This window comes from Callorhinchus milii, unplaced genomic scaffold (assembly GCF_018977255.1).
Source record: "Callorhinchus milii isolate IMCB2004 unplaced genomic scaffold, IMCB_Cmil_1.0 Scaffold20, whole genome shotgun sequence".
NCBI classification, from domain to species: domain Eukaryota; kingdom Metazoa; phylum Chordata; class Chondrichthyes; order Chimaeriformes; family Callorhinchidae; genus Callorhinchus; species Callorhinchus milii.
Genome location: NW_024704761.1, coordinates 2,718,740 through 2,735,701, shown reverse-complemented (window position 1 = coordinate 2,735,701; position 16,962 = coordinate 2,718,740). Strand labels below are relative to the sequence as shown.

General features: G+C 45.2%; 1 protein-coding gene across 1 annotated transcript; it reads right to left on the bottom strand.

Annotated features, from left to right (window-relative positions):
* Positions 1–563: 563 nt before the first annotated feature.
* On the bottom strand, positions 564–9,010 carry LOC103175616 (voltage-dependent calcium channel gamma-4 subunit). The gene is made up of 4 exons (XM_042342455.1): positions 8,723–9,010; positions 2,759–2,842; positions 2,355–2,495; positions 564–1,770 (listed from the first exon to the last, which is right to left on the bottom strand). The coding sequence occupies exons 1-4, from the start codon at positions 8,937–8,939 to the stop codon at positions 1,232–1,234; spliced, it is 981 nt and encodes a 326-aa protein (XP_042198389.1). The 5' UTR covers positions 8,940–9,010; the 3' UTR covers positions 564–1,231.
* Positions 9,011–16,962: the final 7,952 nt, after the last annotated feature.

The following is a 16,962-nucleotide window of genomic DNA, read 5'->3' as shown; positions in this document are numbered from 1 at the left end:
AACACGTTCACAGCAAGATAGCAAAGCACCGCGTAACCATTCACAAGGAGGTGAAAGGAGCCTGCCCTGTAAATATCATTTGACACCTAGAACATTTCCTTAAAATAATCTTTTTCTTCCAAGGTTCAAATAAAAAATAAAATTAAACTAAATCGACTACTTTTTTTTTATAAACGTGTGATTGCAAACGGTTTTTCTTTGTTTTAAACGCTCAAAAGTTGGTTGGGAAAGTTCTTCCAAAAAAAAAAAAACACAACGCAGAGACTTTATAGGAACATCTGGGGGCATTGAGTGAGAGATTCTGTGCCTGACAACCTGATAGGAGTCAGACTTAAACAGCCCAGCAATCTTGCCCATGTAGCCTCCATGACACTGACCATCACCTAAAAGTGGAGAAGGAACTACAACAATAACTTGCGCTTATATAGCGCCCTTCATGCAGGGCAGCATCTCGGAGCGCTTAACGGTGGCGGAGACTAACGCCGAGCTGAGGGAGGAGGTGACCGTAAGCACGAACGAAGAGAAAGGTCTTCAGTTGTGATCTAAAAGAGGGGAAGGAGGAAGCAAGGTGGAGGGGTTGGGGGAGAGAGTTCCAGAACTTCGGGGTGTAGTGGCGGTAAGCGAAAGTGGCTGGAACCACCAGGGTAGTGGATGAATCTGCACTTCACTGAGAGTTTAAACGTGTTTTGAAAAGTATCAAAGGAAAGAAAAATAAACAGACTATTTAGACTAAAATTTGTATCTAGGTAACTTTAGTATCTATGTTAAATGCGACATAAGACAACGTTTATTGAATGTTACAAAACTGTTCTCAATATTAAACTTGTTTTATGACTATCTGAACACAATTGGACCCATTAGACTTCCAACAGAAGATTGGAGTTTCTTTTCCTTCCCCTCCTCCCTCGGACTTATTTATTTGGTTGAAACTTTTTGGGACTGTGAGCTGTTCTCTATCCATCCCGATCCCATCTCCTCTTTGACTTCATTATGGAACTCGCCAATGTTCATTACCTGGTGGTTTCCAGGGATCCACAAGGAAAGAGGAACAATGTGGTGTGTGTGTATGTGTGTGGGGGTGTATGTGTGGGGTGGGGGTGGGGGTAAGAGAGGAGAAACTGGCCCTTTTATTGGTGGACTAGTGACTTGTCAAACCTCTTGTCTCTCCATCACCAAAGTAGAAGGGAGTTAAGTTGGTCCTTGAGGGTTTTTTCCCCCCACTCAAGCAGCGTCAGACTGGGGTTGTCCGTCGGTTGACTATGTTCATATTGAGCCCTTCTTTGAGTTCCTTCTGGAAGCAGTTATGGACTTGCAGGAAGCTCTCCTCTGGATCCAGATGGTAGCTGGCAGCAATGGGTGGCTTGGAGGTGTCTCTGGTCAAGGTGTACATGGAGATTTCGGTGATAGGCACCGTGCTGCTCACCACCTTCATGTTGGGAGTGGAGATATCCCGAGCCGGGGATGGCTCCTCAGATCTCGAGCTGGAGCGAGACCGTCTCCGCTGCCTGTATCTGTAGGTGGACATCCTGGCGTAGGGCGAGGAGGAGGTCTTTAAATACTCCCTGTGCGTTTTGGTTCTCACCTCCTTGTTTTTGTCGATATAAATGCTCACAGCGAGCACGCCGGTCATTTCGGCCACGATAAAGGACAACGCCCCAAAGTAAAAAGACCATCCGTAAGAATACATGCTCTTCTTGTCGTCGTCCTTATCCCAGGGATTGCCCATGTTGCTCGATATATACACGATTATTCCAATGATGTTGCTCAGTCCTGGGAGCAAAAGAAATTCAGAAACCAGGTCAAATCAGAGCTGTCCCAAAACCTGTTCCCAAAGTGAGATATTGAGACCGTTATTTGATCTGGAATTCCCAGCCTCGTATTGACGTACACGGAAATGGTCTGAACATTTACTGCCAGCTAAGGCTCCTCGTGAGCCTCTCACCCAATGAATGATAAAATGGGAACTAGGAGTGCTGCAATGTAGTGGTTAACGCGTTTGCCTCGACAACGAGAGGACCCGGGTTCGATTCCCAGCCGGGGCAAAACCTTAGACAAGTTTCCTTACTCCACACACGCGCTTCTGTTTACCCAGCAGTAAGTAGGAACCCGGTTGTCTGTGTTGAGTAATAATAATAATAGTTTCATTTGATATGGTGCTTTTCGTATCTCGCAGGATTTGCCATCAAGTGTAGTAAGTGTATTATTATAGGCGAAGGTAAAAGTTCTTTTTGCGTTGAGTGCCAGGTGTGTGCGGTCTGCATGTTGTTGGTGTGTTCTTTGCGTGTTGACTTTTTCTGGGGTGTCGGGGGTGGGGTGGGGGGAGGACGAGGAGAGGGGAGGGGGCTAGTGCTTACCTGCCGCTACAAAGAGAATGCCAGCGCTCAGCATGATGTTGGTTTTGCTGCTGTACAATCTGCCTGCTCCAACACACAGGGCTGCCAACAGCAGCAGGATGGCACTCAGGATAGGGAATAAGCTGGACGCACGAACTATACCTAAACACGGAGAGGATCTGTGACACTTTACCACCACATCCCGTCTTTGCCACAGTGAAAGCTTCATGATAAACATTGTAACCGTCGAATGGCTATCATTAGATGGCACTGATCTAGATTCGTAGGAACAGGAGGAGGCCATTCAGCCCCTCGAGCCTTTGCCAGCTCTCTGAAACAGCTGTCCAACTAGTCCCACTCCCCAGCACTTTTCCCCGTAAAATGACATTTCTAACAGTGTAACATTACATCACTGAAATACTCACGTAAAAGGTACTCAGATCCTTCCTGGTCGTAATCGTCATCATCAGGAAAATAATTAATTCGGAAACAGTTTCCTTTCTGAAGGCCTGAAACGATGGAAATTAGCAGGTGACGGCCCCATAAAAAGGAATAATAATAATAATAATCCTTGCATTTGATACAGCACCTTTCACGTCCTCTAGACGTTTCAAAGCGCTTCACAGAATTCACTGTAAAGTGAATTCACTGTATACTTTGTGGGTGGAATGCGGGATTAACACTATCATTTTAGAGGATAAAATGTGAAATATCCTTATACTTTACTGCCTCCTCAGTTCTTAACACTGTCCCATTTGTGAGATGAATGAATCGCAACCTTGACCTATCTTTTGGTTGCGCTATCAGCTTTTTACTTGAAAACTTCCGAAAGTAAGTGGTTATAATCCTCCCAAGTCTTTCTCTCTCTGCTCCTCCCCCCACTTCCCCCCCCGGCCCCCAATCGGTTTCTAACTAGCATTTATTTAACTTACTGGTTTTACAGAGTAGAACAAATAGCTTGTTGTAAATTGGGTGCAATTCTCTTGTGTCCCATAGTGGGATATGACATAAATAACTAGTGTTACATGTACTTTCTTGTTAAAAAAAATACTTTTATTCCTGCCCTCCGCCCCACACCAACATCAGGTATAAATGAGTATAGTAATTGGGCGATTAAGGTTTGAGAATAGACAATGGATTGAATTCCAGGTTCTTTACCTTTGATAGAGGGAGAGCTTCTTAACAGCTGTGGGCTTCAGTATTTATCAACAATAGTCCTCGCAACTGATCCTGCACCAAGAATTTCTAAACATCTCCAATCGCTTCACACAGAATAGCCGTCATGTCTAGCGACTGTGTTTCTAACCTAATGTGCACTGTTAAGGTTCCACAAAACAGCCGTGATGTGAATGACCAATTTACAACAACAATAAAATTACATTTACACAGCGCCTTTCACGTCGGGAAGGAAATCTCAAGAATCTGGACAGTTAAGGGTTTGCACCGAACTGGGGGTTGGAACCAAAAAGGTTGGGTTGGAGGGGGTAGAAAGAGAGAGTGGGGGTGAGAATAGGGCTGAAAGCACAGCCAAAGAGGAGGAATGCGAGCTAGAATTATTCTCTTTTTTTAAAATACTATCGTATGGATCTTTAACAACCACCTGAACAAGGCCCTTGTTCCAATGTGTAATACCTCACATTTGGCTCCAGTAATAAGATCCATGCCCCTCCAATAGCTACTTAATTGGCCCCAATCTTCACTGCTATCGTTCTCTCATTCACTTGTCTCGCTTATTATGAACAAATTGCACAGTATTATACAAAACAAAAATCTGGTGTTCAGAGAGTCCTCTTGTACTTTTTGACCCTTAAATTGTTTAATTTCGGTTTGGTTTGTAAAGAGGGTGGACACTAAATTAATCTGAAAAAAAAATCACTGGTCTGTAAACTAACACACTCGCAAATCATTGCGCCAGACCCACTTGTGCTCTCGGCTTTAGCTGCAAGTCAGTGCCAAATCTGTAGGAAGAAACTCGCATAAGGAGTTGATGCCCAAATCCCCAAGTGGGAGTCTGGAAAATCAATTGGCCAGCGTTTACCTCTGACTGCTTCCTCTGCCCTCCTGTGGCAGCCTGGCTGCTCAGCAGGTTTCCCTACCTCCTCTGCCACCGCACAGCGGAATAAATCGCAAGCAAACATTTTCTTTTTAAACATACAGAGACAAGGCGGTGCTTTGGTTAACCTTGAATCTTGATCCGATCGCTTTTAAAAGGGAATACTGTATTGTTGAATAATAACCCTTGCATTTGATGTAGCGCCTTATCAAGTCGTTGAGACGCCTCAAAGAGCTTCACGGGATTACACCATGAAGTGAATTGACTGTATTTTGTGGGCGAAACGCGGCAGCCAATTGCGTACAGCAGGAATTAGACAAACGTTTTGGGAAAATAACCGATGCATTAAATAAAAGGGAAGAAGGGACAGAATGAGATCAGGGTGTCAGAAAACCAGCACAGACCCTATTAAACCTGATGGCCTCCCATACCGTGGATGCAAATGATTTATTCTATGTTATTAAAACGGGGATGTTTTTGAGGAAGGAATTTGTTCATCCCTGGCATTCGTGTTGCAAAACAGTCAGCGCACACACCACCTGCTGTGCTTCTGTCAACACTGAACTCCACTAATACTGGGTTGTCATCCCAACGCCATTCAGAATTCACACAGATTGACGGCTCAGATCTGTTGCTTGTTAAAAAAAATATATATTTTTTAGCAGAGGCCCTGATTCCGAGCAAGTGCCTGTTGCTTGATCTGTTTTCAGGCATATTCTAATCTCAGCACAGATTGAGGGGACTGGCAACCTATTCCTACAGCAAGTTCCTGTGCACCATTCCTGCTTGGGTACCCAGCAAATGTCAGCCAATGCCTATAAGAGGAAGCCCTTTATAAAAAATGAACTGTCACCTCGCTTTTGCTCATGATTCCGCTTGGATAAAGGCACCACCACCTGGTTTGCGTATTAGGACTGTGTATTAGGACTATATTCGCCTAATACACAGTCACTACATCCTACAGACAACCTGAATCTCTGAGATTTTTTTTGACCTGATGAGGTGCTGCTATTACAGTATTAAATGGAAAGGTTATCATCATGTGAGCAAATGTGAACCATAAGGTTACAGGTTGGCATCTTGTTGAGGTAACCAGGGAAGTGCTAAGAGGGGGATTGAACCGGCTCCTGGGTTGAGTCTGTGAAGTTTCTCAGCTTCTGATTGACACCCAGAGACCATTGCTGGGAGGTGCCCATTGAGCGAGGCTAGAATCGGGCTCGGCTGTTGTGGACCCTAGAGTTGACCCTGAAGCCCGACACTCACACATGGACCATCGCCACTTGGGCCAGTCACTGAAGGGCGATCAACACACAAAGAACTAATAATAATAATCCTTGCATTTGATACAACGCCTTATGTGTTTGAGACGTCTCAAAGCACATCACAGAATGTACTGTAAAGCGAATTGACTGCATATTGTGTGGGCAAAACGCGGCAGCCAATTGGGCACAGCAGCGTCCCACAAACAGTCGGGGATTGAGTACCCTGGAGAATCCAAAAAGGAAAGGCCTTGTGGAAGGGAGGGGAGAAATTTGGAAGAGAAACTAATGGGACCAGTCAGATTAATAGAGCCCTTTCATTCCCTCTGGATGCTTCCCAGTGTCTAATTGCGCTCCCTCGCTGGACCCCGAGAGAGGAGAGAGAGACAGCACTCAATGCTATCGTTGGCATGGTGCCATCATGGCTGGGGAAGGCTGAATAAAGCTGAGAGACACCTGGTGCACGAGGTCTGCCAGGCCCACTTTAGAGGCGCTCGGCTTCAGTAGGAACGCAGTGGAGTGAGAAAAGCATGAATGAAAACTCTGCATTGTCTATTCCTGCCGTACGGTGGATAATGTACTTCACAATTGTTCATTGGTTCCATTCACCAACTCTTCTGTGCCAGCACATAACTGGCACCTGCAAGAAGTGCAACACACTAGTCAGTGCCCATCTCAGCTGCCCAATTGGGTCGATACTGAGATGCCTCTCTTTTGGGGTGGAGGGGGCAAGCCAGGGGTTAAGGTCACCCTCACTAAAAATTGCTAGTGGCTAACTTATTTACCCACCCGCCTGTGAAACTGTAGGGTGACTTTATCTCATTAAAACCTCTTTGTAACTGAGAAGGGTGCATTCTCTGCGCATTTATCATTCTGTGATATTTCATTTCTAATTGCCCAGTGGCTTAGATTCTGGCAATTAAAACCAGCCAGTGAGGCACAGGAGGGCTCATTCTGTATGTGTGTGTGTGTGTCTCACCAGTGATTGCATTAAGAATGGACACACTCCTCACTCACATCACCTGCCCCCAGCCCAGCTCAGCCTCGATCACTTGTGTGCATGCAGTGGTGGGTGGGTGGTTGGGGGCAAGAAAATCAGGATGAAACTTCTCATCCCTGTAAACGGAAATCACCTTCACCATTCGTGGCAAGTGCTTGGATTAAAAATCCCATCTTCTCTTCGCAAAGGCAAACTTGGTCTTACATAAAGGCATTGGAGCCATCTCCAGTGCGGGGAGAGGCGAGGTCTGACCTGTCCTATTGTATTCAGCAGCAGTGATGTGCCTTTCAGCCCAGACACACGAGCTGTCGTCAAGAATAAGACAGGAATGTGCTCACCGAGTCTATGTGCTAAGATTAGCTGATTGAATTAGACGGCAGAAGATGTGCAGCGAAGCGGAGACTGTGCGTGCGTGTGTGTCTGTGTGTGCGCGTGCCTCTCCTCAAAGCCACGGTCTCCACTTAAGGGGCTCGAGTCGAGCAAGTAAATGAGATTAACGACGGAGAAGAAAGCCAATATTTCATTGCCAGACTGTCTCTTCTCATCTCCTCTCCACCCCCACCTGCCTTGAATGTCAACCACTTCCCACTGACTCACGACCCAGCAGTTAGCCACTGCCGTTCAACAATAACAAGCCTCGCATTTGATATATAGCACCTTATCATGTTGACAAGACGTCTCGAAGGGCTTCACAGGTTATACTGTGAAGTGTAGTGACTGCATTTTGTCAAAAAAAAACCCTTGCTGTGTTTTTTTTTGAATGAAAGGCAACTTTCACTCCCTGGAAAGCCAGTGATGGGGCTGAGATGAATTTATTAACAGGATGGATGGATAGCTTTGCTGTATCGATGTTAAGTTTGGACCAGGGGCAGAGGAGGGGGAGGAAGAGGTGGGGGAGAGGAATAGTGGGGGAAATCCAGCTTTGGCACCTTTTGTGCCTTTTTCTTCCTCGAAGAAAAAAAAGATAGTGTGTCTGTGTTGCATTAAATGGGTCCAATTCCTTTGAAAGCCAAACGTTAAACCAAACCCATCCGCGATCTCTCCATCCCAAAGCCAGTCACGAACTGCTCAAGTTAACGTGTGGCTATTTTTATTGATTTAGGGTTTTTTTTTTGTGGAGGGGGGGGAAGGGGGTGAAGAGGATAAATACCCTTCTCCCTCCCATCTCCCTATCCCACATTCCCAGCATGGCGTGCTTTTCCCAAACACCTGGAAACGCAAAAAACACGCAAAAATCCTACATTTTTTGCCCCCCATCCACTCCTGCATTTTTGCAAACGCTCGATTTCCGCTCCAAAAAAAAAAAAAGGGGGGAAATGAAAGAATCTATTGCTTCGGCAGCAAAAAAAATATATTATAATAATAATAATGTTCCTTTATATAGAGAGAGAGGGAGAGAGAGAGAGAGAGAGACGCCACTTGCACTCAATTAGGGAGGGAGTGAATCAATTTCTGGGGCAGAATAAATTAATATAATAGTAATATTTCTTTTGAGAGAGAGAGAAAACGCCAGTTGCACTCAAATGGGGGGAGGGGGGGGGGGATAAGAGGGGGTGAGGGGAGGAATGAGAGGGGGAGTGGGGGGGGGGAAGAGAATCAATCAATTTCAAGGGCAGCAAAAAAAAATCATAGCCCTAATAATATTTCTTTTGAGAAAGACAAAAAAAAAGAAAGAAAGAGGGAGAGACAGAGAAAGAAAGAAAGAAAGAAAGAAAGGAAGGAAGGAAGAAAGAACGAAAGAAAGAAAGAAAGAAAGAAAGAAACGCCAGTTGCACTCAAAAGGGGATGAGTGAGTGTGGAGTGAGTGAGTGAGTGAGTGTCTGTCTGTGTGTTGTGCGTTCGTGTGGAAATGAATCCGTTTCTGGGGGCAGAGGGAGAGAAAAAAATAATAGGGGATAATAATAATAATAATAATAAAGATTTTTGGGGATGGGGATGGGGATGGGGTGGAGGGGAGGGGGGAATGAGTGAGGGAGAGAGGGAGGGAGGGAGGGGAGGGGAGGGAGGGAGAGAGGGAGGGGAGTGAGGGAGAGCCCAACCCCAACCCCACCAGCCCAGGCACCAGAGCCCACCTCACCTTCCACACAGCAGATCCTCCAAAGCCCCGAGTGGATCAGGGCGGCTCTCTCCTTCTTCACTTGACTGTCGTCTGCGGTGGCGTTGGTGCCGTTGCAGATGTGAGCCCGGGAGTACAGCCAGTAATCGGTGCCGATGGCCACGGTCATCAGACTGAAGGCTGCGAACGAGCCCATCATCGTGAAGAGCATCTGGACGCCGGGGTCGCACCAGACCATGTTGTCTCATAGTCCTGCCCCAGCACCGCGCGGGTTCAGCGGCGACCACCACCACCACCGCCACCACCGCCACCGCCGCCCGCACAACCGCAGCCCCGCACAACCGCAACCGCAGCCGCCAGCGGCGGGGCGAGGGCTCCTGGGCTGGTGCTAGCGGGCCGGCAACCTCCGCCACCGCACATCCCCGCTCCCCATCGGCGATGCTCTGTCGTTCCTTCTTCCTCTCGCTCTGTTGCTCGTTTATCCGCTCTGTTGCCCTCTCCTCTCCTCTCCCCCTCCCCTCTCCTTTTCTTTTCCCCACTTGCACCCCACCTCCTCCCCCCTTCTCTCTCTCTCTCTCTCTCTTCCCCCTCCAAAAAAAACACTGGGAAGGGGTTGAGGGGGTTTGGTTGTTGTTGTGGTTGGTGGTGGTGGTTGTTGGGTTAAACAGTCGATCCAATTCCTGGTCTGTTTTCCATTCCAAACACTCACTCCCTCTCTATTTTCCTCCCTTCGTTCTTTCTCTCTCTCTCTCTTTCTCTCTCTCTCTCTCTCTCTCTCCCCCCCACCCCCCCCAAAAAAAAAAAGACACGACTTTTTTTGTAAAAGAATGAAACGAAAATAATTCACCCCCCAAAATAAAAGCTGTGGCTTAGGAAACTTTTTAATCAATCCAATCAATCAATCAATCAATCAATCAATGGATGGATGGATCAATCAATAATCTCCAGCCCAGCAGTAGTTTGATCTATTTTTTTTTCATTTGAGTTGTGTTTCCTTCCCCCTCTCCCCCTCTCCAGCCTCTGTCCCTGGTGCTGCAAACATACACAACCTCCCGCCGATAAATGGGGGAATAAACAAGAAAAGCTTTTAATGAGAATTCAGGAGCCGCGTCAATGCTACTCCCTCCTCCCCCTCCTTTACTCGCTTGTCACTGGCTCTGTGTTACGTGACCTGGTTCCTCCAATCTCCCTCCCTCCCTCCCTCCCTCCCTCCTTTTCCCTCCCTCCCTCCCTCCTTCCCTTCCTTCCCTGGGCTAAGACCTCATTGAGATGCTCTCCGCCAGCTCCACAACCCGACAGAGACCGAGAGAGCAGACAGACAGCTCGATCCGGATCAACAGGCGAGGAAAGGGGGACTTAACGCCTGTCCTGGTTTGTGAGTAGGAACCCGGTTGGGTTGTTGGTCCATTGGCAGGACGGCTTTCCCCGGGGAAGGGGTTGGGGGGGGGGAATAATCCCTCTCGGCGCAAGAGAAATGCGGTCCCTCTGTCTGCGGGATGCTGCCGTCCGCAATTGGCTGCCGGGTTTCGCCCGCAAAATACGCAGTCAATCCGCTTTTGCAACCACGGTATATTCTGCGAAGGGCTGTGAGACGTCTCAACGACGGGATAAGGCGCTGCGTCAAAGACGGGGATTATTGTTATTGTTATCGGGGACGTTGCTCGGTGACCTCCGTCTGTCTATTAGAATAATAATAATAATAATTAATAATAATGCATCCATTTGACATCGGGCCCTTATCACATGGTTGAGACGTCTCAAAGCGCTTCACGGAATATACTGTAAAGTGGAGGGACTGTGCGTTTTTGGGGGTGAAACATGGTGTCCAGTTGTGCACAGCAGTGTCCCACAAGCAGTCGTGGATTGAGTGACCACATCTTTTTTTGAGGGATTATTACCCCCGCAAAGCGATCTGCCAATCGATTTAGCAACTGGGTTCCTACTTACTACTCGGTAAACAGAGGCGTGTGATGAAAGGAAATTGCTGAAGGTTCTGCCTCGCCCTGGAATCAACCTGATACAGACTGTTCCCCCACCCCCACCCCAGCTCAGCCTCAAACCCACTATAAGGTGTTTAAGCAGAATTAAGATTGACTTTCATTGCCTCCCAACTAATAGCTACACCCCACCAGCAATGCAAAAGAAGTTGAAGTTATTCCCTGTTCAGTTGTTGACCCCCTTCCCTCTCTCCCTCCCTCTCAGACGGATGCGACAATGAGTTTTGGGTGAGACACTTGTGGACGTGGGTGTATATATGGGTGAGATGCATACAGTATATGGTGTATGTTTGTAAACAAGTACAAAGAGGTTTGTTCAAACACTCTCCTCCTTGGAGAACTTCACGCGGAGACTGTCGGTATGACACAAATGGAACCAATTAGTCACACACTTATATGTGTTTGAGAGAAAGAAGAGTTCCTTTTCTGGCCTGTACTCTATTGGGGGAGATGGTTTGGCAGCTCAAAGCGTGAAACGAAACGTGACCAGAAGCACATTTGCTTTGTGTGTCCGGATGTTGCCGACAAGTGGAGGGGGCAGAACTGGTGGTCAATGGGGGTTATTGATTCAGTCGGCAGGAACTGGCTGTTATTTGTTGGCCTGACTCAAGGCTGGCAATGGTTGCTGGTGCCTGGCTCTGAGCTGCCTTTCAATAGGCCATGTTTGACAATTCTCTCACGTGTAAGTCGCTCATCACTGCTTTCAAGTCTTTTAATAACTAGGCCGGTTCTCTTTTTGATGGGCGGGGTGGGGGGGGGGAGAAGGGGGAAGAAATGGAGAGCTTATTTTAAGAGTAAATTGGTTAGCGAATCAGTTAGAATGAGGAGTTTCAAGGTGTTGCTCACTCACTCACTCACTCACTCGCTTCCTTTATCACATCGTTGAGAATTGTTCACAGAATATACTGTAAAGTGGATTGACTGTATTTTGTGGACGAAACGTGGCAGCAGTGTCCCACAAACAGTCGTGGATTGAGTGTCCAAACTATTGGGGGGTTTTTAAGGGATTATTACCCCCAGAAAGTGATCACCCTATCGACTAGGTTCCTACTTACTGCTAGGTAAACAGAGGCATGTGGAGTAAAGAAACTTGTCTAAGGTTTTGCCCCGCCTGGGAATTGAACCCAACTCCTCTCGTTTGCGAGGCGAACGTGTTTACCATTACGCTACAGGATGAGATATTTGTACATCATAGGATCTACATCAAAAGTAAAGATTATTTTCTTTATTTAAAATCAAGGGTTTCTGAGATATCTGATGATTATAATCTCCATCATTAGCACATTCATAATAAGCAACAGCAGCACATTATCCTTAATATGTTGCTTTTTTTTAACTTTAAATTTTTAATTAAAATGGATTAATGTTTTCCTGTGCGTCGGATAATTAGTTTTTTTTTCAACTCGACTGGACTCATTTAAAAGAATAACTTTGAAAGCATTTCTCACTCAGGAATGTGCTGATGTGTGTTATAATAATAAATAATCCTTAATAATAAGACAATTGCACAAAGCAGGGTCCAGCAAACGGTCACGGCCAAACTATTATTATTGTTTTTGGCGGGAAACAAATGGCTTGTAGGAACTTCAAAGATCTCGCGATTTTCACTGAGTCGACATTTAATGTTCACCAATACGATCCACACATTTTTATTTATTCAAGAAAAGAAATTCTATCTGGGTCAAGCATGCATTATTCAAAATTCACATCCTGAGAGAAAACACAAAGAATAAAGCCTGACTTTAATAAAATGATTTCACTGTAAACTGTGATCTCTTCCTTGACTTGCCAATATCCACAAGTTGCTGTAGCGTGAGAATCGGTTTCAATTGTTTCTCCTGGTGTCCTGGCCAACAATCTCCTGCCCCCCACCCCCCCTCCACCCCAATATAATTTGGTCACTCACTCCACGACTGTTTGTGGGACGCTGCTGTGTGCCACGTGCGCCCACAAAATACACAGTCAATCCACTTTACAGTATATTCTGTGAATTGCTTTGAGGTGTCTCAACGATGTGATAAAGTGCTATATCAAATGCAAGGATTATTATTATTAAATGTCTCTGACTGCTCATCAACCTTGCTGAGCTGAATTTCTAAATAACACTGAGATGCCGTGTGGATTGCAGAGTGGAATGATATGCATAGCTGACACTTGAAATAAACCATACACAAAAGAATTCTTCCTTTTCTCCCTCAGCATGCGTGTGTGTGTGTGCGTGTGTGTTTGCACACACACACCAGACAGAGGGACAGACACATGCAGACAGATACACACATACACTGCACACACCACCACACGCAGACAGATACAGACCGACAAGCATGCACAAAGGCATGCTTGGAGACCCAGACCGAACTGACCACAATTGAGCTATTTCAAGTCTGTGCTACAGGCATGTATGTTGCAAAGGTCAGAGTGGCTGATGCAAATGCTCTGCTCATACAGAGCAAATGTCAGCAGATTCAATAGGAAATATTGTTTTCAGAAATGCAGGAGTTTGGCATATGGAGGTATGAAGATGCATTTCAACTTCATTTCCTACGGTTTTCCTTTATTCTTTACTCAGAGAGAGTGGGTGCAGAGGTGTTGCCCTGGTTATTTAATGCCAGACACCAAGAAGCAGCACAGATTTCTGACTCTTCCTCTTCCCTCCCCCACCCCCCCACCCCCCCACCCCCATCTCTCCGAGTTTTCTCCACCCACCACCAGCTTCTACAGTATCCTGTCATCACTCAGATCTGGGTTTGACCACAATGGTATCTCTAGGCTTGGAAGAGTATTAGCACTAGGGCAGAATCCAAATGACTGCATTTACAAACTTTTTGGTGTTGGGTTTGCCTAAAGCTCTCTGCTGTCAACATGTGTCCATGCCTTTGCCTAGTCCTCTGACGCTGAGCTAACCAACTAGCCTTCCTGCAACCCTCCAGTTTTCTTTCACTGAACCTTGACGTATTTGCAGTTCCTTGTAACTGAGTCGCAAGTGAGAACAGTGGGATTGGCTTGGCTTTTTCTATTGATCGGATGATCAGAAGAGACCGGTGATGAGGGTCTGTATGACGTTGACCTCTGAAATCTTCAATTCTGGAATGGGAAGCTCACCCCCCTCGCCTCTATTGATGTAAATAATATGTAATATATGCAAGTACCCTTTCAGATGATTGTTATACCAACTGTTTGTGGGCGAAGGATGGCAAGTTGCAAAGCACCTAGAGCTGGTGAGAAGCATATGTGGACCATTTCATGATCTCACAGAGCAGTGGTGGCTAAGTGTTAGCTTCACTGTTTGCATCAATCCTGCAGAGAGCTTTAGGCAAATGTAACACCAAATATTGAGTTTATAAATGCAGTAGCTTCAGGCTCCGATTTAGTGCTAATGTGGATGACTTCCAAAGCCTAGATATCTCTACAACATCCGGGGGAGGATTCTGCTCAATTGTCCTACCCCAAAATGTCATGTCCTTTCAAGCTGGTTCTGATTAATGTGATTTTTGTTTTGCTTTCTTAAAATGTTGTTTTTTTTTTTGCAAGTGCAAATTTTTGTATATCTGACCACTCCAACCCGAGCTTACACAGGGTCGATTGACTGTTATCATTAGATTCATAATTAAGCAAAAGAAATCTGCTGTATCCTGTACTGCATTGAATTGCATATATATATTACTGTGTGCTGTCTGTTGCAATTCATGTGTAGTCATTTAGAGGCCAAGAAGGAGCCACATCAGATGCAGTGATGAGTGAGTAATGTATACCTTCCCTCCATTGTTTAACAGTTAATCGGAGATTAGTCTGTTTGCAATTGGCTGGTCGCATCTGTTTCAGAGAGAGAGAGAGAGTGTGTGTGTGCCTAGTGGAGAAATTTATAATAATAATAATCCTTGTTGCATCACATCACTGAGGCATCTCAAAGCTTCGCAGAATATACTATAAAATGGAGTGACTGTGTTTTGTGGGCGAAATTCCACCTGGACTGTGATTTCAAGTCCCGATGTGGAGCTTGATTCCTCAGCCTTCTGTCTCGGAAGCAAGAGTACTGCCAACTTGCACCCTACCTACACAATTTAAATGTGTATCAATATATGTGTATACACATGAATCCGTGTACCCCGTTATACAATATGGTGATGTGTGCGCACACTTAAATCTGTGTACATGTATGTTTTGTAGATATAGGTTATACGTGTGTATTCTATGTGTGGGTGTATTTGTGTATATTTTGATTGTGTGTGTGTGTATATATGCTCTGTCTGTGTGCGTTTGTTTGATTACTCTGTATGTTTGATTATGCTTCTTGTGATGGATTTATAACAAACCTAGGCCGGGGTTTTAGATTGTAAGAGCACTTGACAGGCCCTGCAGATTGAATGCTAATTATGCAGAAGATTTATGTGTTTAAGTGAGATTTTTATTTATGATCTTCACTAGCTCAGAGTAATTGGCTGGGCTGATACAACAGACAGAATAATTACTGCTGCTTCCTCCGTCCCCTTCGCCAGGAGACTTGCAGTGATTCCAAGAACTGTGGCACAAATGCAAACATTTTTTTGGTCAGCTGGGTGTCTGACATGTGGAAACCCATCACCGTGCTTAAGAGTATCCAAACCAAGCTGAGAATTGCACTTCGAGACGTTTTCACTCCTGAAGTACAGTAAAAGCCTGGCATCCAGACCTGTGGATTCAGATGGTCTCTCTGTTCTTCAGGTTATTAGTTTATAGACACTTGTCCATTGAAAGCCGCAGTTGATCCGAGAGCTGTCTATGGTGCTGAACGTGGCTGTAGTGACTGAGTAGGGTTGGGGCTGGAAAATGATGATCAAAAGTGCAGTCGAAAAGGTAATTGCTAAGGAACAGGATTGTTCTTGCCCTTCAAGCTGTGGGAAGGAGCGGAGAGTCCCAGGAAAGAGGAAAAATATTTTTAATTTAAGAGAAAAAGAAACATCAACCTGTTTTATATTTTATTTGTGTTATCCTTGGCTTTGCCTTAACCAAGAGCCCAGATGGTGAAATTACATCCTCAATGTTTACACAGCCAGTGGCTCTGTTTTTTCATAGAGTTAAAAAAAGGTGATAAAAGACCTGACTGATCCGAAGAAGCAGGATTGTTTTTCTCTTCCTTATATTTTGGACGTTTTGTTTCATATGTTCCAGAGTTAACTCTTTGAATATTGAATTATAATAATAATATAATAATAAAAATAATGGTGGGGGTGTGGGGCACTGCATTGTCTGAGATGGTGTCCTTCCTGTGACACATTAAACTGAGTCCCTATCTGTGCCTGTTCAGGAGTACATTAAGTACATCCTGTGACACTACTCCAAAACGAGAAGGGAGTTGGTTTTCTGGCTGACAATTTACAATTTGCATTAAAATCTCAATCCATGACTATTTACGGGGACGCTGTTGTGCACAATTGACTGCCAAGTTTCACCCACCAAATACAGTCAATCCACTTTACAGTATATTCTGTGAAGCGCTTTGAGATGTCTCAACGACATGATAAGACGCTATATCAAATGCAAGGATTATTATTACTATAAAATCTTGCAAAGTGCTTTTTGATGATGTGACGAGGTGCTACATAATAATTACTATTATTGATGATTATTAATTATTATTATAATCCTCTGAAGTTTGGGTTTCTGGTTCAGGCACTTGCTGCATTGTTACTGTTCTAAGGCACTTATGCCACCATGTGCTCAGACTGAGAGCTGCATTACAGCAGCTTAACTCAGCTGCAACCCAAATGCAACATTTGGCTAACGAAACTTGGTAACATGTCAGCGTCCAGGGAGAAAGTAATAATAATAATAATAATAATCCTTGCATTTGATATAGCGCTTTTCACGTCGGGAGGACGTCCCAAAGCGCTTCACAGAACACACTGTAAAGTGAATTGACTGTATATTTGTGGGCGAACGCGGCAGCCAATTGCGCACAGCAATGTCCCACAAACAGTCGTTGATTGAAAATGACCAATTTCTTATTGTTTTTGGTTTTGGAGGGATTATTATTAGGCGTGTGGAGTAAGGAAACTTGCCCAAGGTTTCGCCCTGTCTGGAAATGAACCCAGGTCTCTCGCTTGCAAAGCGAGCGCTCTAACCACTGAGCTACAGGACTCCAAAGTACCTGAAGAGAGACCCAGGGTTAGGCACCAGCATTAGCTTTCAAAGTAACTGTTAACATAACACGTTCAAGACTGATTTTCGTGAGATAAGGGTATCAAAGGATATGGGGCAAAAGAGGGTAATTGAACTCGAGGTACA